We start from the raw sequence: 22764 nt of genomic DNA, 5'->3' as shown, positions 1-22764 counted from the left end.
CCTATAGGGACAACAAGTCTGACAAACCAGTCGCACGCCACTTTTTGGAAAAAGAGCATCCTCTCACAACATTGAAGTGTGTGGCCATAGATCATGTCCCCGTCTCAAGGAGGGGTGGTAACAGACAGGAACGTTTACTACAAAGAGAAACATGGTGGATCAAAAAGTTTGGAACATTAGCCCCACATGGACTAAATGAAAAATTGTCGTTTATAGCCTTCTTGTGATAAAATTTACAAGAGAAGGGGCCTTAGAAACCATGTTACGGTAATCTATGGAATGGGTCTTGGTATCCAGCTGTGTAAGGGTGCTAACCCCTCCTTGTGATGAGTTTAATTTTTCCTCTATTTTTCATTCACATTAATTATGATTTAATGTTTAATATTATGCTCACTCTATCTCTTGGATTGGGAAACCCTATTTGGGTGTTTGGTCGCTATACTATAACTCTCTTAACTATTGGTCTCAATATAGGTATTCGCATGGGAGGTGTTAGTCCTCTCGCTTGGGAGTCAGGGACTACCTTTATTTAACTTCTTAGGAAGGATGGAACGTTAACCCACTCAGCTGCTCACTGCAGTGTATTTTCCGGGCACTTTTTTAGTTCACGTTTGAATTGGTTTTTAGTTCACGTTTGAATTCTTATTTACACTGCAGCACTATGCACTTTATGTGTAAATTAGCACTCACACATATATTAGTAAAGTTGCATTTTTGTAACTGATATCAGTATACATTTAGATTACATCCATTAGGATGCTTACCACACACGATGTTAGAAACACTTACAAAGCAGGCATGACTTTATCCTGCTGACTATGACACTCTGGCAATAATCCTCAATATGGTGGGTGATACTGCCTTTTAATAGTTCTGGCCATCCCTACAGGGATGGCTCACCACATAGTAATAGTATTGAGCACTGTTTCATAGAAGACCTGAACGATGTGTCTTTGATTCCACTATACCTTTAAATGATCTTTTTTTCACGGGAGGATATGTTTAACTCTTGGTATTATTGGGGTAGCTATAAGTTCACAGGCTCCTCTCTGTATATATTTTTCTAGCTTTGTCTATGTTTGAAGCCAGATACTTTGATAGATAGATACCTACTCGTATTCATTACGAGAATGTATCCGGATTCCGGAATAGCAGACCTAGTGCGCATGCGCAGTACGTTCCCATAGTGATGGGAAACGCGATCTACCAGGAAGTAACTGGAGGGCGGATCGTTAGACGCAAATGGCGTCTCGATCTCCATAGTGATCGGTAACGTCACGAGGTCACTCGGATCACGTGACCGCGCGAGCAATAGCCGGAAGGAGATGTTCCCTGGCATTTGGCATCTAGAGGCTGGAGTCTATCATGAATTAGCTGGCGTCACACCTGAATAGTGAGTCCCAATCTAATTGTTCTTATTTAAGCAATGTATTTTCATTTATGTTTTGTATGCTGTCCTGATGAAAGCACACAAGAGGTGCTGAAACGTTGACTACGGAGTAAAGTAATATTTTTCTATTTATTTGAAAATCCTGAGAGTGCTGGTCTTTTTTGGCTTTATATTTATTGTGCAACCAAGCACCAGGTTAAAACCTTTTTTGGTAGGAGTGCAAGACTTTTTTGTATTTTGTGTGTGTGTGTATATATATATATATATATATATTATTTTTTTTTTTTCCCCTCATAACTCTGAGACATCAAGACGGTTCCTGAGGATATCTTTGACCCCATTAATGGGAGAAATGCCTGAATATACATCCATTCTGTGAATTCTCTACCACCCCCACACTGATATTTAACCATAACATACTAAACCATATATACATTTTGTATTTTTACAGATTTTGTTGTAGTGTGTTTTACTCAGGTTGTAGAATTATTCCATTATCCACCTATTTGGTGTTTGGGTCTTCACAGTATGTATGTATGTATGTATGTATGTATGTATGTATGTATACTCTAGGACCTTTTTTTTTGGTTATTTTTTTGTCATTGACTTATTTGTCTTTAGTTTTGACAGTTGAAATAGAACCTCTTCCTCTGTAAACTCACATGTAACAAATGACTCATTTATCCTTTTTGCTAACAGAGGTCCCTTTCCTTCATTTTCATTTGTAAATACTGAACACAAATATTCATTGAGGCAGTCAGCTAGACCTTTATCCTCTTCTACATACCTTCCTTCTTTTGTTTTTAATCTAACTAATCCTTGTTTTACTTTTCTTTTCTCATTTATGTATATAAAAAAAGTTTCCACCCCCCCCTTTTTTTTTTTCTGCTATTTTCTCTTGTGTGTGATTTGGAAGCTCTTATAACTTGCTTAGCCTCTTTCTGCCTAATCTCATAGATCATTCTGTCTTCCTCACTCTGGTTTTTTTTTTTTTATAATTATTAAATGCTAACTTTTAGTTTTTTACTATTTTGGCCACATCTGCGGAGTACCACAGTGGTTTCTTGAATTTTTTGCTTTTACTGACAAGCCTAATGCAATTTTCTGTTGCCTTCAGTAGTGCAAGTTTTTTAAATAATCCCATTTCTCTTGGACTCCATTTAAATTGCTCCAGTCTGGTAATAATTCCTTTACACATATTCTAATTTTAGAAAAGTCTGTTTTTCTAAAGTCTAAAACGTTTTTGTTTTTGTGTGGTGTGACTCAGTCACTTTTCTTTTCAAAACCACCCTGGCTGATGATCACTGGATCCTAAACTTTAACCTACAGAAATATCTGATACCAAATCTCCATTTGTTAACACTAAATCTAGTATGGCCTCTTTACGAGTTGGCTCCTCAACGACTTGTTTTAGAGACAATCCCAGTAGGGAGTTTAGAATATGTGTGCTCCTGGCACAAGCAGCTATTTTTGTTTTCCAATTCACATCAGGAAGATTAAAGTCACCCATGATGATAACTTCCCCCTTCATTGTCATTTTAGCCATTTCCTCAACTAGTAGATTATCTAACTCTTCAATTTGTCCTGGGGGCCTATAAATCACACCTACACGAGTTACTGTGTGATTACCAAATTCGAACGTAACCCAAACGGACTTGATGTTCGCCTCGCTAACTTTTATTAGGCTAGATTTTATGCTATCCTTCACATACAGGGCCACCCCTCCCCCTTTCTTGCCTTCTCTGTCTTTTCTATATAAAGAGTACCCTGGTATTGCTATGTCTCATTTTTCTCATTATACCATGTCTCAGTAACAGCGACTAAATCTACACTATCAGTTGCCATTATTGCCACAAGTTCATGGATCTTATTCCCTAAACTGCGAGCATTTGTAGACATGACTCTAAGCTTATCATTTTTAACACACTTGCTACAGGCACCTTCTGTCCTTGTTGTGGGGGGCAATTGGATTGATGTTTTATCACCCTTTTGCCCCCCCCCCCCCCCCTCCTAGTTTAAATACATCCTAGCAAAACCTCTGAACTGCTCACTGAGAACATTTGTTCCCTTTTGAGAAAGATGCAAACAATCTTTTTTGTACAGTTTATTTCCATTCCAAACAGAGCTACCATGAGAAATAAAGCCAATTCCTTGCTCCCGACACCATTCACCAAACCACAAGTTAAAGTCCCTAATACGCATTTGCATGTCGTGCTGAGTGTTATGCACAGGCAGAACTTCAGAGAATGACAGTGTGGAAGCAACCTGCCGTATATCATTGGCAAAAACACTAAAATCTTCCTTTACCTCTGAACCCTCATTGCAAGCCCAAGTCATTAGTACCTAAATGGACAAGTACATCCAATTTCCTTTCCTGCTTTGCTTGCTTAACAATATTACAAATATGTCTCCTGTCTCTGTGAGCAGTAGCTCCGGGAAGACCACTCACAAGACCACCATTGTCCAGCTCCACACCTCTTACGATAGAATCCCCCAACAACAACTGCTTTCTATTAGGCCTCTCCATAGTCTTCAAGCCTGTCTCCGCAACACCACTACCCTCAGTACCTGAGCCTGTCTCCACAACACCACTACCTTCGGTGCCTGAGCCTGTCTCCACAACACCACTACCTTCAGTGCCTGAGCCTGTCTCCACAACACCACTACCTTCAGTGCCTGAGCCTGTCTCCACAACACCACTACCTTCAGTGCCTGAGCCTGTCTCCACAACACCACTACCTTCAGTGCCTGAGCCTGTCTCCACAACACCACTACCTTCAGTGCCTGAGCCTGTCTCCACAACACCACTACCTTCAGTGCCTGAGCCTGTCTCCACAACACCACTACCTTCAGTGCCTGAGCCTGTCTCCACAACACCACTACATTCAGTGCCTGAGCCTGTCTCCACAACACCACTACCTTCAGTGCCTGAGCCTGTCTCCACAACACCACTACCTTCAGTGCCTGAGCCTGTCTCCACAACACCACTACCTTCAGTGCCTGAGCCTGTCTCCACAACACCACTACCTTCAGTGCCTGAGCCTGTCTCCACAACACCACTACCTTCAGTGCCTGAGCCTGTCTCCACAACACCACTACCTTCAGTGCCTGAGCCTGTCTCCACAACACCACTACCTTCGGTGCCTGAGCCTGTCTCCACAACACCACTACCTTCGGTGCCTGAGCCTGTCTCCACAACACCACTACCCTCGGTGCCTGAGCCTGTCTCCACAACACCACTACCCTCGGTGCCTGAGCCTGTCTCCACAACACCACTACCCTCGGTGCCTGAGCCTGTCTCCACAACACCACTACCTTCAGTGCCTGAGCCTGTCTCCACAACACCACTACCTTCAGTGCCTGAGTCTGTCTCCACAACACCACTACCTTCAGTGCCTGAGCCTGTCTCCACAACACCACTACCTTCAGTGCCTGAGCCTGTCTCCACAACACCACTACATTCAGTGCCTGAGCCTGTCTCCACAACACCACGATCTGGCCCTGCAGGGCCATGTGATCGCAGGGTTCTCGTGATCACATGGCTGGAATAGCCGGCTCATGCAATGCCAGCATTGGGACTGCCTGAGCTCTCAGACTGTCCCCCTACTGCCTGTAAAAAAAAAAAAAAGGTTTTAAAGTTAAAACAAGCTAATTAAAGGTTTAATAAAGTTAATAGTACTTAGATTATATATAGTGTGTGTGTGTGTGTATATAATGTGTAAATGATCTAAGTACTTTCATATGTACATACACACAAATCATTATTAAAAGTATTTTAATATACATATATAATTAACATTAAAATACACTTACAATGACATTTAATTATGAATTAAAAATTTATTTTCTCACTCCTACTGGGTGGTATGTTTATTCCTCAATCTCGGGTCCTCTACCAGAGGCCTGGGAGTTTGAGGTTTACTGTGCATTATCTAAGCTGTTCTAGAACTGCACTCTTCTGGACAGAAATCTCAAATGTCCCACCTGGAATCTGTTGAAGCCACTCCCCCAACTTGGGAGTCACAGCACCGAGTGCTCTGATCTCAACTGGGACTACTACTGCCTCCACTTTCCACATACTTTCTAGTTCTTCTTTCAGTCCTTGGTATTTGTCCACCTTCTCATGTTCCTTCTTCCTGATGTTATAGTCACTGGGTATTGCCACATCCACCACGACTGCAGTCTTTCGTTCCTTGTCTACCAGCACAATGTCTGGTTGGTTGGCCAGCACTTGCTTGTCTGTCTGGATCTTGATGTCCCACAGGATCTTAGCCCTGTCATTCTTAACTACCCTCCTATCTGGACTCCCAGCAGGTACAATCCATATTCTGTGTAGAGGTTTCGGTACACAATCCCAGCAACTCGGTTGTGTCTCTCCGTGTATGCTGTTCCTGCTAACATCTTACATCTGGCTACTAGGTGCTGGACTGTATCAGAGGCCCCTTTGCACAGTCTGCACCTTGGGTCTTGCCTGGTGTCATAGACTCAGCTTCTACTGATCTGGTGCCGAGTGCCTGCTCCTGTGCTGCTAGGATTAGTGCCGCAGTGCTGTCTTTCAGTCCTGTCTTTTCCAACCACTGGTAGGATTTTGTCATGTGAGCCACATGCACTATACACATATTGGTCTGTCTGGTCTTAGAATCCCTTGTGACTGCTTGGTCTACCAGTAGTTGGTGTTTTGATCCTCTGGTGTTGTTTCCAATTCCCTTTCTGAGTATTGCTCATATATTGGCTCATATGCTCTTGGATCTTGGAGGGTATAATGCCTGACAGGAGTTTCCATGTTGTGGGGAGGCAGGTTATTGGTCGGTAGTTGGATAGTGCTGTTCCCTTGTGACCAGTATTGTTCTTGTGTTAGCCAGTCAGCGTGGGGCCTGTTGCTAGTAGCCGGTTCATTTGTGCTGCTAGGCGTTCATGCAGCGCTGTTAATTTCTTTGTCCAGTAGTTGTGGGTCAGGTCCTGGGGCTGACCAGCTCTTCATGTGTGCTGCTCTCTGTTTGATATCTCAGACTGTGATGTTGACTGGTTCCTGTTCTGACAGACTTTCAGGTCTAGTAGCCACTGGGCCTCAGTTTTGAGATGCTTCTTGCTCCCAGATATTCTACCAGTACTGTTCAGTCTCTGCTCTGTGTAAGATGTGGTGGTCACCTTGAATGGTTCTTTGGTAAAGAGGGCATTGATTCTCTTAGCCTCTGCTTCTCTGGCATATCTGCTTAGTCTGGTTGCCAGTGTTGTCAGTCTTTCCTTAGCTGTTTCCACGCCTTCGGGATGTGCATATTCTTGTACTTCCGCAGCAGCCAGGATCTATCTTTGATCTTTCCACCTCTGTTAAGTTGATCCAGCTTACTAACTTCCTTCCATGCTGTCTTTATCTTGGCTTCCAGTCGCCTGGTCTTGTAGTCAAGTAGCTGGAGGACCACTAATGCTGTGACATATATAAGCCTGTTCGTTTCTGTGATGGTGCAGGATGGGATTGTGGACGATGCTTCATTAACTGCAGCTAGTATGCTGTCTGGTGGTTGTTTTCCAGTGATCTGCAATAGTCTTGTCCGCAGGTTAATGACTGCTAGTTTTTCTAGGATCATTTCCCTTATATCTGATGTTATGCCATCTTGGGGTATGGATTCTGGTTGATAGTTCTCTGCAGGTATGAATGTGGGTATGTGAATTTCTTCCTCCTCACGGTGTATGGTAGATTTCTACTGCAGTCCATTTATTTCCAGTTGTGACACTAGATTTCTTGAAGATGTTCAAACGTTGTGTAACCAGCTGTTTTGGTGTTAGGTTGGTGATGGTCTCTTATTCATCCATAGCTCCCCCATACATTTCATGTAGCCTCTCTTATTGGGTCTGCTGTTGTAGTAGCATTCAAGCAGGTCTAGGTTCTCTCTGTGTCCAGGAATAATTTGTTCCAGTAGCCCACTTGTCATCAGATTGCCCTGGTTCCCTAGCATCTGACGTGGACCTTGTTAATCCAGGCGACATCCGAGCCGGCACGACTTTCTTGGTTCGTGTTGCTCTCATAGTATTGAGGTGGGCAGGGTATATATCTGCTTAATGTTGTTCTAACTGTATTATGATACTAGTATACATATATTTAAATCAAAATAATTTTAGAATGACGTTCTAAATATATATGTATGTGTATATAATTATTTTATATATATATATATATATATATATATATATAATTTTACATGGTTACATAGCTGAAAAGAGACATGTGTCCATCAAGTTCAGCCTTCCTCACATTTGTTTTTTGCAGTTGATCCAAAAAAGGCAAAAAAAAAAAAAAACAGTTGAAGCACTTACAATTTTGCAACAAGCTAGGAAAAAAATTCCCTCTTGACCCCAGAATGGCAGTCAGATTAATCCTTAGAACAAGCAGTTATTACCTTACATTGAAAAATGATATCCTTGAATATTCTGTTTTAGCAAGTTGTTTAAACATCTGTACAGGTTCTGATAAAACAACTTCTTCAGGCAGAGAATTCCACATATTTAATGTTCTTATAGTTAAAAAACAAAAACAAAAAAAAAAAAACCCCTTTCTTCCAGTCTAAACGCATGACCTTGTGTCCTATGTATAGTCCTGTTTGTGAATAGATTTCCACACAATGGTTTGTATTGGCTCCGAATATATTTGTACACATTAAAGTTAATCTGCTGTTTAAGTGCCCAGTCCCCCAGTCTATCTAAATCCCTCTGCAGCAAAGTAATATCTTGCTCACATTGTATTACTTTACAGAGCTTTGTGTCATCTGCAAACACTGAAACATGACTATCAATGCTTTTTTTCAAGATTATTTATAAACCTGTTAAATAGAAGGGGTCCCAGAACAGACCCCTGAGGGACACCACTTATCACCTCTGTCCAGTTTGCAAATGTACCATTAATAACAACTCTCTGTATTTTTAAGCCAATGTTCTACCCAAGAACAAGAATTTTCATCTAGACCAATTTCTTTGAGTTTGAAGACTGATACAGTTCCTCACAACATATTAAATGCCTTGGCAAAATCCAAATAGATCACATCCACTGCAACACCCTGATCTATACTTCTACTTCTTCGTAGAATGCAATCAAGTTAGTTTGACATGACCTGTGCTTCAGAAAATCATGCTGATTATTGCTGATAACCATGTTCTTCTCAAGGAATTCTTGAATATTATCCCTTCATAACCTTTCAAATATTTTACCAGCCACAGAAGTTAAGCTCACAGGTCTATAATTTCCAGGCAAGGATTTTAAACCCTTTTTTGAATATAGGAACCACATCTGCCTTCCTCCAATCCCCGGAACACTTCCTGAAAGAAAAGAATCTTGAAAGATTAAAAACAGAGGTTCACTTATTTCCACACTTAGTTCCTTAAGTACACGTGGATGGATACCGTCAGGCCCTGGAGCTTTGTTTATATTAACTTTCATTAGTTGCTGCAGAACTTTGTCTTGAGTCATCCACGTACAATTTTTCAGCAAGTTTTTGCAGCAATCATTTGCATATCTATTGTAATGGGCACTTCCTTAATATATACAGAGAAGAAATATTTATTTAAAATTTCTGCATTTTCCTGGTCTTCATTAACTAACACCCCCGTTTCAGGTTTTAGTGTACATACACTTCAATTTTTGGGTTTTCTGGAATTAATGTACTTTAAAAATGCATTTTGTAGTTTTGCGAATCTAATCGACTTTTTGCAAGCATTATTGGCTTTCTTATATCTTTTATAGGATGCATCTTTGTCCGATTTTAAAGGCTTTGAATGCCCTTTTCTTATTTTTAATTTCGTAGTTCACTTTCTCACTAGGCCACAATTTGTTTCTTTTATATCTATTACCCAATGGTACATACTGAGAAACAGAGGCGTAACTAGAAACCATGGGGCCCCGGTGCTAAAATTGCCCTGGGGCCCCCCCATACATCTATCTCCTACCACACATGTCACTGCCTCCCCCCCCCCCCCCCCCACCACCACCACCACCACCACCCATGCAGACACACAAAGACACACAGACCCATACATAGACACATGTAGAAACATACACCTACACTTAGACACATACACATTCAGACACACACAAATTATTAATATTAAATGTCCACCCAGCCTCCCTACCTGGAGAGCTGGTGTGGATTTGTCCCTGGGGTCCAGTGGGACTTAAATGCGATGGGCAGCAGAGTTCCTGTCAGACGCGGTGAGGGAGCTATGTTCTCTCTGCTCCCTCGCGTGCTGTCTACTGATGCCAGGAGCCGGAATAGGGTGTCATATTCCGGCAAATGGCATCAGCAAACGGCGCGTGAGGGAGCGGAGCAGAAAGAACATAGCTCCCTCACCGTGTCTGACAGGAACTCTGCCGCCCACTGTGGGGGTCAATTAGGTGATAGAAGCAGGACTCGCTCTGTTTATACACTATATAAATCCATAGATAGAAGCAGGGCTCGCTCTGTTTATACACTATATAAATCCATAGATAGATAGAAGCAGGGCTCGCTCTGTTTATACACTATATAAATCCATAGATAGAAGCAGGGCTCGCTCTGTTTATACACTATATAAATCCATAGATAGATAGAAGCAGGGCTCGCTCTGTTTATACACTATATAAATCCATAGATAGATAGAAGCAGGGCTTGCTCTGTTTATACACTATATAAATCCATAGATAGAAGCAGGACACGCTCTGTTTAGACACTATATAAATCCATAGATAGAAGCAGGGCTCGCTCTGTTTAGACACTATATAAATCCATAGATAGAAGCAGGGCTCGCTCTGTTTAGACACTATATAAATCCATAGATAGAAGCAGGGCTCGCTCTGTTTATACACTATATAAATCCATAGATAGAAGCAGGGCTCGCTCTGTTTATACACTATATAAATCCATAGATGGAAGCAGGGCTCGCTCTGTTTATACACTATATAAATCCATAGATAGATAGAAGCAGGGCTCGCTCTGTTTATACACTGTATTTAAAGTTATTGACTGAAAACATTTGTATCTTGTAGGTGTATTGTCGAAGGTGCTGTGTTTTTTGTGGGACTGTTTATTCTTGACTTTGACAGATCATTTTAGAGTGGAATTAGAGAGCATCAGTGCTGCCTGAGACTGGAATGAAGTATTTGGAGTGCTAGCCTAATGCAGTTCTGAGTGCTCCAGGGATACTTGTCATGTTTCTAATTTGGTTCTGATCACACTACCGTAGGCTTGTACCTTTATGCACGGTCATCTCAAGCCATTTATCTCCTAGGTGTCCGGTCTTCCCAGCAAGTTAAAGGCTGTCTGTATTCACTCCAACATGACGAGAAGTCAGCGTGATGCTGCCATTGAGAAGGTGAGTTATTTGGTACCTGCTCTTAGTTTAGCTCCATGTCTCCTCTATGCTATTAAAAGGTATATATTTTCAGTACGAAATGATTAGTAGAACTAAATTCACATTATTTTCTTTTGTGTCACTTACAAACAGGTAAAGGAAGGACAGGTTCATGTCCTCCTCCTCTCTCCAGAGGCACTGGTTGGAGGTGGTCATTCTGGCTCCAGTTGTTTGCCCCCTGCTGACCAATTACCCCCCGTGGCGTTTGCATGTATAGACGAAGCTCATTGTGTCTCAGAATGGTCACACAACTTCCGTCCTTGCTACTTGCGACTCTGCAAGGTTTGTAATGTTTGTGTAATCCAGGCGCCACTTTGTTAGTCTACGCTTATTGTGACTCTGTCTCGTCCTGTCTTTCCACCCCCATGTTCTTCTCTGACCTGAGTCAGAAGTAGGATTCAAAAAAGGATAATTAATATAGAGCCCCCTTTCTAGCCCTCCCTACATGGGCCTTCAGTCATGAACATAAAGCCCCCTGACTGTCTCTATACATGGGCCCCCCAGTCAGGAATATAGAGCCCCCGTCTAGGTATCCCTACATGGACCCCAGTGAGTAATATAGAGCTTCTTACATGGACTCCAGTCAGGAATATAGAGCCCCCTTTCTAGGTCTCTCTACATGGGCCACCAGTCAGGAATATAGAACCTCCGGTCTAGATCTCCGTACAAGGGCCCATAGTCTAGATCTCTTTACAAGGGCCCATAATCGGGAATATAGAGTCCCCTGTCTAAGCCATTTTCTCCGAAACATGCCCTGTTTTTTGCACTTATAATTTTTAACACCCAATGCCTCAGGTACTTCGTGAGCGGCTTGGTGTCCATTGTCTTCTGGGTCTCACTGCCACCGCGACTAGGACTACAGCACATGATGTGGCGCATCATCTGGGTGTGACTGAGGATGGAGGAATCCCTGTACGAATTGCTGCAGTGCCCTCGAATCTGCACTTGTCTGTGTCCATGGATCGAGATAAAGACAAGGTAATATGTCTGTAAATAAAGAGGATTCATTTATTGCATATTCAGTCTTTGCATATTCAGTCTTTTGAAGCCATTTGAAATGTTTAATAAGCTGAGAAACTTATTTTGTTTTTCCCTCTTATGTTAAAAACCGATTGTATTTAGTGTTTGGATAAAATGTCTGCAATGGTCACTGTAACGGATCACCTGGCATCCCGACTGGGTACCTCTGTTGATGGATGCTCCAAGCACTCCACTTGACACCATAGGCACTGCAGACCCCACGAACCGCCGCAGCTTGGTTGGGGTCTCTCCGTCTCCTACCCACCCTGGACCTACGACAAGGCTGCAGGCTCCAGTGGGTGAACCTCTCTTCCTTCAGAGAGCGAAGCAAGAACAAGCTCTTGAAAGAGCTTGGTGATTATAGCCAGGGAAGTATACAGCATATAGCAATCCCCAGTGTAGATGCAGCCTTTTCCCCCACACATGAGACGAGGCTCTATGTTGAGGGTAAAACAGGAACTCTGCAGTCTGAGGGTTTATTGGCACTTATATGCAACTTTTCCCACAAGTTTACCACCCAAGATGTCTTGTGGAACAGCCAATCAAACACATTACAATACAGTCAGACACTCCCAGCTAATACACACAAACCCTCCCCTCTGCCTGTGATATAATTACTAAACACAATGGGCTAACTTAATTATCACATGCAGGAAACTACAGTTTTATACAATATTCATAACTTCCAAACTATACATACAATTCTCATATTCTGAATCAGCATAAGCAGTATACAAACATACATCAAAATCATACAAATTGGTGCAGTGGTTCAAAAATTAGGTGGAAGTCCTATTTGACCGACTGCAAGCATGGCTTTCCTGCCCAAAACAGTGCCACAGATTTAGGCTGTGCAGCCGGTCTATCTTCTCCTCTATCCTGGAGATAATTGGCTTAAGTAACTGTAGTAAACTCAATTATCTCCAGGTACAGAAAATATCGCTAAGTTACAACTGCAAGAAAACACATTAAAATACATAACTAATATTCTATAGAACTGAACCCCCAAATTCCAGATCCCACGAACACCGTCAAATCGCCATGGGGTTAAACAAAAGCAAGGGCTGAGGAGAGGTTGAGCAGGGACAAAGCAGCCTGTTTCAACTGGTCTGGCAGTGTCCCTGGAACAACGCCCTGCTGGAGAACAATAGTGCAGGAAAACGGGGGAGGGGGATGAGGCACACCTTCCTATGGATTCAAAGGGGCAGAAAGTGTCCCAAAATCCAATAAGCCCAAACAGACTTTTTAAATGGCATAGTCACAGGGCAAGAGGCGGGCAAACAGGCTCCTCCAGAACCCAGTGGCGAGGTTATTTTAGCCACAGTCACTATTATGACATTCAGTGTTGTGTTATACCCCAAATATCCGACACACTGGAATTTGGATAAAATGACTTGTACTTCTAGAGATACGTTGTGACGAAACCAACCTCGCCACTGAGAACTGGAGAAGCCTGGTTGCCCGCCTGCTGCCTTTGGACTATGGCCCTGGGAGATTGGGCCCTTTACAAACAGTATTCGGCCCTAACAGAGTGCATGTCACTCATTCTGGCCCTTTAAATACAGTGGGGCCATTCGGTACTTGCCCTGTGTGAGCAGTGATACCCCCCAGATAGCTATGCCATGGAGCCTATTCATATAATGAAAGACTATGGGAAAGACTTTGGCTCCATGGCAATTAAACTGTATTTGTGTGGTCTGCGTGCCATTCACCTAATAATGTGCACGCAGACCTGAGCTATCTGGGGATATGTTAAATGTCTGTGTTTAAGGTATAAAAAGTGACTTTATGTATTTTAAAGAGTTTTATGTTGTTTTGCAACCATGTGGTTAATGGAGTCTGCCTCTAGTCCTGGATAATTAGATTTCCTCTCCAATTATCTCCAGGGCAGAAGGGAGGAAGCCAGGATGCATTGTGGGGATGTTTTACTTTTACTGTTTGAGCCAGAAGGAACAAAAGATACTTTTAGTAACTTTTTAACCCCTGGTCGGATTCATGCCATTTTTTAATATGTTGTTCCCCTGAATGGATTGATTGTGGATATGTTTTTTTATGTGAATGTGATGTATGGTTTTAAAGTTATGAAAGTTGTGTAAAAGTATATTTTGAACTGTACACATAATGGGATTAAGTGTCACACTAAGGGGAGGGGATGTGTGGGAGGTAACATCTATGTTATTGGTTATTTTATGCCTCCCCCTGGGTGTGGCCTGTATGTGTACTCATGTAATAAAAACCAGGCTGGGTGCCCAGCACCTCAGACCACTGCTTGACCTTCAACACAGAGCCTTGTCTCGTTCTTGGGGGGATTCACTGTATGCTGTTGGAGATTTGACTACTAGGAGTGTAAGCTGATGTCTGCTTTTCCTATTCATCTGCTAGCAGCTATTTGTGAGGTTCCAGCTGGAGTGCTACCTTATTCACCTATATCCAGTTCGTGAGTTCTGATGTTCTGCAGTAGCTGTGCCTTTCTGAGGAAAGGGGATTATCGCCTAAACTGGGTTTTATCCTCTTGTATGCTGAAACGGTCCGTTACAATTGGTGGCAAGCGGCGGGATCGTTCTTACAGCCAGAAGGACAGCTACAGAACACCATTTCTTTGGATTTACAATTTGAGGGCAACGCATGTCTGAGTACAGCGACCCTGACAGCACCAGGATGGAACCAGCAGTGGAGTACAATAAGGGTGACATGGATGACCGGGATGCAATAAGGAAAGGCATCTGGTACCAGGCCCTGGATAATGTACAATACCAGCGGGGTGAGAGTCTCCCCAGTGAAGAGCAGCGGTTGCAGAAGCAAGTGGCCCTGCGGATGCCCTTCCTGGGAGAGCAGCCCCTGGAGGAATGGGTGAAGGAACTAGAGCACCGGGTATGGCAGGAGCTATGGCTGGAGGATGCCTACCAGGCGCTCTGGTGGTATATGGCACAGTATATACCCTGGACAGCCGAACATGACAAGCCAGAGGGAGAGGAGTTTGATGGTCCTGGCTTGTTATGGGAGTCCTTTGCAGAGCCTGGCTTCGGGAGCCCTGCGCAAACCAGACTGCAGGACATTTTCTATGAGAGGGAGGCTAGGCATGAGTGGGATGACCCCCATGAGGTAGAGCAAGACCTGGCTCACCTAGCAGCCCTGGAGTGGGAACTGGAGCAAAACTACCAAGATCTCTTCCGCTTCATTGGGAAGGCTCAGCAGGACAGTAAGGTGACAGACCCAGATCCAGACCCCTTCCGCTGGGAAGATATTGTAGAGATTTACTGGGAAGAACCCCAGGTGGCCTGTAGAGATGGGACCGAGGTCTCTCCACCGGCCCTGCAGGGAATTGGGAGCCCAGTCTCCATTCCCCAGCGGCAGGCTGAGTTACAGGGGGCAGAGGTAGTTGGTCCCACCCCCCAGCAGCAGAGTGATATGCCGGGAAGGCAGTGTGAAGTGCAGGGAGAGGAGAGCAGCGTCCTCCCTCCCCAGCGGCAGGCTGAGTTACAGGGGGCAGAGGTAGTTGGTCCTACCCCCCAGCAGCAGAGTGATATGCCGGGAAGGCAGTGTGAAGTGCAGGGAGAGGAGAGCAGCGTCCTCCCTCCCCAGCGGCAGGCTGAGTTACAGGGGGCAGAGGTAGTTGGTCCTACCCCCCAGCAGCAGAGTGATATGCCGGGAAGGCAGTGTGAAATGCAGGGAGAGGAGAGCAGCGTCCTCCCTCCCCAGCGGCAGGCTGGGTTACAGGGGGCAGAGGTAGTTGGTCCGACCCCCCAGCAGCAGCATGATTTTTTGGGAATTGGGAGCCCAGTCTCCATTCCCCAGCGGCAGTGTGAAGTAGAGGGAGAGGAGAGCAGCGTCCTCCCTCCCCAGCGGCAGGCTGAGTTACAGGGGGCAGAGGTAGTTGGTCCTACCCCCCAGCAGCAGCGTGACTTTTTGGGAATTGGGAGCCCAGTCTCCTTTTCCCAACAGCAGGACACTGTATTAGGAGAAGAGACAGTCGGTCTCCCTCCGCAGATGATGGAAGTATGCATGGGAGAGGAGCTTATTACCACCTCTCCCCAGCGGCGGATTATTAATGGGCAGAGTGTTCTATCGGGAGAGGAGCTTGTTACCCCCTCTCCCCAGCGGCAGTTTAATGTACCAGGGGGAGACTGTAAGCCCCCCACCGGTGCAGATGGGACCGTGGTCTCTGCATTTACCACACAGGGGGTAGGGATGGTCGGTCCTACCCCCCCACGACAGAACTATGTATCCAAGGGGGAGACAACCGGTCTCCCCATTCAGCAGCAGAGCTATGCAACGAAGGGGGAGACAATCCGTCTCCAGCAACCAGGCTCCAACCAGACTACTCCGGTGGTAGTGCTGGCATCAGGACAGAGTACCGCTGGTCTCTGCCCACTCAGCAACCCACCAAGGCAGCCTACCAGTCCCCTGCACAGCCGGGGTGAGGCACCTGGACATGGACAACTTTCTCCTCTACCCAGGTGTAGTAACCATTTATTGTGGGTGGGCTGTACTGATGTTTCTGCTTTGTGGGTGGGTTGCTGGACTAACAAGGGCACTGACCGGCAGGAGGTCAGGTACCCTGTTAGTCTTTTTGGAAAGGGGGAGAGATGTGACGAAACCAACCTCGCCACTGAGAACTGGAGAAGCCTGGTTGCCCGCCTGCTGCCTTTGGACTATGGCCCTGGGAGATTGGGCCCTTTACAAACAGTATTCGGCCCTAACAGAGTGCATGTCACTCATTCTGGCCCTTTAAATACAGTGGGGCCATTCGGTACTTGCCCTGTGTGAGCAGTGATACCCCCCAGATAGCTATGCCATGGAGCCTATTCATATAATGAAAGACTATGGGAAAGACTTTGGCTCCATGGCAATTAAACTGTATTTGTGTGGTCTGCGTGCCATTCACCTAATAATGTGCACGCAGACCTGAGCTATCTGGGGATATGTTAAATGTCTGTGTTTAAGGTATAAAAAGTGACTTTATGTATTTTAAAGAGTGTTATGTTGTTTTGCAACCATGTGGTTAATGGAGTCTGCCTCTAGTCCTGGATAATTAGATTTCCTCTCCAATTATCTCCAGGGCAGAAGGGAGGAAGCCAGGATGCATTGTGGGGATGTTTTACTTTTACTGTTTGAGCCAGAAGGAACAAAAGATACTTTTAGTAACTTTTTAACCCCTGGTCGGATTCATGCCATTTTTTAATATGTTGTTCCCCTGAATGGATTGATTGTGGATATGTTTTTTTATGTGAATGTGATGTATGGTTTTAAAGTTATGAAAGTTGTGTAAAAGTATATTTTGAACTGTACACATAATGGGATTAAGTGTCACACTAAGGGGAGGGGATGTGTGGGAGGTAACATCTATGTTATTGGTTATTTTATGCCTCCCCCTGGGTGTGGCCTGTATGTGTACTCATGTAATAAAAACCAGGCTGGGTGCCCAGCACCTCAGACCACTGCTTGACCTTCAACACGGAGCCTTGTCTCGTTCTTGGGGGGATTCACTGTATGCTGTTGGAGATTTGACTGCTAGGAGTGTAAGCTGATGTCTGCTTTTCCTATTCATCTGCTAGCAGCTATTTGTGAGGTTCCAGCTGGAGTGCTACCTTATTCACCTATATCCAGTTCGTGAGTTCTGATGTTCTGCAGTAGCTGTGCCTTTCTGAGGAAAGGGGATTATCGCCTAAACTGGGTTTTATCCTCTTGTATGCTGAAACGGTCCGTTACATACGTGCTACTTAATACTTCACCGTCTGTATCTAGAGAGAGAATTAGTCGTGTTGGCTATATTTTGAGGGTCTTTTCAAGACTATCATTAAAAAGAAACCAAAGAAATACTGACAGCCACTAGAGATGCTATATTGGGAGCATTGGATAGGACCACCACCGGAGGGGACCATGTCTCCTTGATGATGTCGCAGGAGGCTGAGGGGAAACATGGCATTAAAACTTTTTATTAACTGGTTTGTGTTCCTTTTATTTACACTAGGTAAGTAACATTGTAATGCAGAAAATCAGTATAGCTTGTGTTAAAAATCACTCCTTTATCATACTACTAAATTCGCTTACTTCATCTTCTTGAAATGTGCATTTGGAGCACTTGCCTCATTTTTAAAAAATATATATATATTTTATGTCCGTTTTCTAGAGAATTCTCACTTTTCTCCTATTTTTTGGCAGTATACTTGAAGCTAAATTAAATGTAATATTTGTAGTTTTTTTAAACAAAAACAATTTTAATTTTTTTTTTCCTTTTTAAACAGAAACATAGAAACATAGAATGTGACGGCAGATAAGAACCATTCGGCCCATCTAGTCTGCCCAGTTTTCTAAAAACTTTCATTAGTCCCTGGCCTTATCTTATAGTTAGGATAGCCTTATGCCTATCACACGCATGCTTAAACTCCTTTACTGTGTTAACCTCTACCACTTCAGCTGGTAGGCTATTCCATGCATCCACTACCCTCTCAGTAAAGTAATACTTCCTGATATTATTTTTAAACCTTTGTCCCTCTAATTTAAGACTCTGTCCTCTGGTTGTGGTAGTTTTTCTTCTTTTAAATATGGTCTCCTCCTTTACTGTGTTGATTCCCTTTATGTATTTAAATGTTTCTATCATATCCCCCCTGTCTCGTCTTTCCACCAAGCTATACATGTTAAGATCCTTTAACCTTTCCTGGTAAGTTTTATCCTGCAATCCATGAACCAGTTTAGTAGCCCTTCTTTGAACTCTCTCTAAGGTATCAATATCCTTCTGAAGATAGGGTCTCCAGTACTGCGTACAATACTCCAAGTGAGGTCTCACCAGTGTTCTGTACAATGGCATGAGCACTTCCCTCTTTCTACTGCTAATACCTCTCCCTATACAACCAAGCATTCTGCTAGCATTTCCTGCTGCTCTATTACATTGTCTGCCTACCTTTAAGTCATCAGAAATAATCACCCCTAAATCCCTTTCCTCAGATGTTGAGGTTAGGACTCTATCAAATATTCTGTACTCTCCCCTTGGGTTTTTACGTCCAAGATGCATTATCTTGCACTTATCCACATTAAATGTCAGTTGCCACAACTCTGACCATTTTTCTAGTTTTCCTAAATCATTTGTCATTTGGCTTATCCCTCCTGGAACATCAACCCTGTTACATATCTTATAACTGATCAGTAAGCATTTCTTCAACGCCTTTTCAGTATGCCTCAACCTTATTTAGCTTTCTTCTTGCTGTTCCACTCTGTATGTATTCTGCTAGTTACGTGGCTTTCTACCCACCCAGGCCCTTGTCAATCTGCTAAAGGGAGAGAGATTTGGATGCCTGGATTCCGTCATTGTTTACTGTACTCGGAGGGAGGAGACTACCCGTATTTCGGCATTACTAAGAACCTGTCTCCAGGGGGTGGTGCTGAGCAAAAACCAGTGTATGGAAATTGAAGAGGAAGAGAACACCGTGTCTAAGAGAAAGAAAGCACAAGGTAAGCAGGACATCCTTCTAGTCGGCATGGAATATCTTACTATGGCCTCAAGTTATTATTATTTGAGAAGGTTTTCAAAATATTAAAACAAATGTCCTATATATACAACATAATATATTAATAGTTTACAAAACGTTTATCCAAAAATATTTAAATGAAAACCTTTGTACCAGCAGAAGACTTGGTTATCCGGTGATACCCACTCCAACTAATTAACAGCATTCTATGCGTCCTCATTATAATGGGCTTTATATGGATCTGCCAGCAGGGGGACTGCCTGGAATGTTACAGTCCCCCTGCTGGTGGGAAGAATAAAAAAAGGGATTATTAAACATGTTAGAGATAGATAAAAATAATTAGAGAGAGAGAGAGAGAGATATATCTATATCTTAGATATGTAACGTCATACGTAGTGTATTTTAATATTCATATAATTACATTTATTAGTATTACAATACATATTATAGAATTTGTGGTTGGAACTTAATTCGTATATGAAAATAGAGAAGAGGGGGAAAGTTGATAGTGGTGTGCCGAAACCAATGTACGGGTAGGCCTGTAATAAAGAGGGCCCACCAGAGGTAATGTAATGACGATGGTAAGTTATTAGAGGTAGTGGTTGGAGGGGTCGCTTTAACAGGAACCAGCATAGGTAAGCAGGGGTGTAGAGATTTTATAGGGAAAATTCCTCCCACAAATTCAGGCTTATGGCCTTTTACATGTGGTCGGAACTTAATTTGTATATGAAAATAGAGAAGAGGGGGAAAGTTGGTTAGTGGTGTGCCGAAATCAACATACGGGTAGGCCTGTAATAATGAGGGCAAAAGATATTGCAGAAAACACACTTTATTTTGTAATTTATTACAATGTTAGACATTTAAAGGCCATCCTGAGTTCTTCTCAGGAGGTGGAGTATAAGTGCGGTAAACTGAGGATTCTATCTGCCCAGACTTTTGATGTTAGGTGGGAGACTGAAGCTTGTGGATAGAAATAAGTCGGTATATAAACAGGACACCAGTGGTTCTCTGTAGGAAAATAGAGGACTTGTAGTTGGGTAGTTGTGTGGTTGATTTTAGATGAGTGTCGAGACATAACGTAATGGTCACCGTGTTTGGTTATGTAGTTTTAAACAGGAACTGACATTCGTTTAATGGACCACAGTGAACTCTCGGGGTTTGAGGAAGCTGTAGAAGGCGATGTAAATGGCTACTAGATGACAGTTAGTATGGATATTAAAGGGGTTTGTATCCACATGTACCCGCATTTGTTAGGCCCAAACATGGGAACGCCGTGAACGGGTTCTCACGTGTACATACTTGAGCGTGCCGCGTCTTGCGGCAGGAAGCCGGTAACAGAACCGGGTTGGAGGCCCTGCGGGCGGATGGAGCCCCAAATTAAGCTGCAAGCAGAGTTTGGGGAGCTGCGAGCCGGGCCAGAGAGGCTGAAGTAGAGTCCGTGGCTTCTGCTGGAACAAATGGTTGTTGTGGCAACGTCGCTCTAACAGGAACCACCATAGGTAAGCAGGGGGGTAGAGCTTTTATGGGGAAACTCCTCCCACAAATTCAGGCCTGTGGCCTTTTATTTATTTATATATATATATATATATATATATATATATATATATAATATTATACACAGTTGCAAGAAAAAGTATGTGAACCCTTTGGAATGATATGGATTTCTGCACAAATTGGTCATACAATGTGATCTGATCATCATCTAAGTCACATCAATAGACAATCACAGTCTGCTTAAACTAATAACACACAAAGAATGAAATGTTGCCATGTTTTTATTCAACACACCATGTAAACATTCACAGTGCAGGTGGAAAAAGCATGTGAACCCCTAGACTAATGACCTCTCCAAGAGCTAATTGGAGTGAGATGTCAGCCAACTGGAGTCCAATCAATGAGATGAGATTGGAGGTGTTGGTTACAGCTGCCCTGCCCTATAAAAATGATGCCTCGCCCAAAAGAGCTTTCAGAAGACCTACGATTAAGAATTGTTGACTTGCATAATGCTGGAAAGAGTTATAAAAGTATCTCCAAAAGCCTTGCTGTTCATCAGTCCACGGTAAGACAAATTGTCTATAAATGGAGAAAGTTCAGCACTGTTGCTACTCTCCCTAGGAGTGGCCGTCCTGTAAAGATGACTGCAAGAGCACAGCGCAGACTGCTCAATGAGGTGAAGAAGAATCCTAGAGTGTCAGCTAAAGACTTACAAATGCTTACAACTGGCAAGTGCTAACATCCCTGTTAGCGAATCTACAATACGTAAAACACTAAACAAGAATGGATTTAATGGGAGGATACCACAGAGGAAGCCACTACTGTCCAAACAAAACATTGCTGCACGTTTACAGTTTGCACAAGAGCACCTGGATGTTCCACAGCAGTACTGGCAAAATATTCTGTGGACAGATGAAACCAAAGTTGAGTTGTTTGGAAGAAACACACAACACTATGCGTGGCGAAAAAAGAGGCACAGCACACCAACATCAAAACCTCATCCCAACTGTGAATTATGGTGGTGGGGGCATCAAGGTTTGCTGCGTCAGGGCCTGGACGGATTGCCATCATCGAAGGAAAAATGAATTCCCAAGTTTATCAAGACATTTTGCAGGAGAACTTAAGGCCATCTGTCTACCAGCTGAAGCTCAACAGAAGATGGGTGTTGCAACAGGACAATGACCCAAAGCATAGAAGTAAATCAACAGAATGGCTTAAACAGAAGAAAATACACCTTCTGAAGTGGCCCTGTCAGAGTCCTGACCTCAACCTGATTGAGATGCTGTGGCATGACCTCAAGAAAGCGATTTACACCAGACATTCCAAGAATATTGCTGAACTGAAACAGTTCTGTAAAGAGGAATGGTCAAGAATTACTCCTGACCGTTGTGCACGTCTGATCTGCAACTACAGGAAATGTTTGGTTGAAGTTATTGCTGCCAAAGGAGGTTCACCAGTTATTAAATCCAAGGGTTCACATACTTTTTCCACCTGCACTGCAAATGTTTACATGGTGTGTTCAATAAAAACATGGCAACATTTCATTCTTTGTGTGTTATTAGTTTAAGCAGACTGTGATTGTCTATTGTTGTGACTTAGATGATGATCAGATCACATTTTATGACCAATTTGTGCAGAAATCCATATCATTCCAAAGGGTTCACATACTTTTTCTTGCAACTGTATGTATATGTGTATGTATATGTGTGTGTATGTGTGTGTGTGTGTGTGTGTGTGTGTGTGTGTGTGTGTGTGTGTATGTATGTATATGTGTATGTATGTGTGTGTGTGTGTGTGTGTGTGTGTGTATATATATATATAATCTCACATTTTTGTAAATATTTTCTTTTCATGTGTCAACACTGAAGAAATGACACTCTGCTACAATGTAAAGTAGTAAGTGTGCAGCCTGTAGAACAGTGTAAATTAGCTGTCCCCTCAAAATAACTCAACACGCAGCCATTGAGGTCTAAACCGTTGGCAACAAAAGTGAGTATAGCCGTCAGGCCCCGCCCCGTC

The 22764-nt window shown here is 43.3% G+C and overlaps 1 protein-coding gene across 1 annotated transcript in view; it reads left to right on the top strand.

Moving 5' to 3' along the window:
* Window positions 1-22764, top strand: part of RECQL4 (RecQ like helicase 4) — a 167232-nt gene that overhangs the window by 100763 nt on the left and 43705 nt on the right. The window contains exons 12-15 of the mRNA XM_063445466.1: window positions 10643-10726; window positions 10859-11047; window positions 11561-11743; window positions 19039-19234. Coding sequence (XP_063301536.1) covers window positions 10643-10726; window positions 10859-11047; window positions 11561-11743; window positions 19039-19234 — 652 coding nt within the window. The remainder of the gene's footprint in view (window positions 1-10642; window positions 10727-10858; window positions 11048-11560; window positions 11744-19038; window positions 19235-22764) is intronic.

The sequence above is a fragment of the Pelobates fuscus genome, chromosome 1 (assembly GCF_036172605.1).
Source record: "Pelobates fuscus isolate aPelFus1 chromosome 1, aPelFus1.pri, whole genome shotgun sequence".
NCBI lineage: Eukaryota > Metazoa > Chordata > Amphibia > Anura > Pelobatidae > Pelobates > Pelobates fuscus.
Note: the sequence above shows the minus strand (reverse complement) of the source record. Positions and strands in the feature narration are given on the sequence as shown.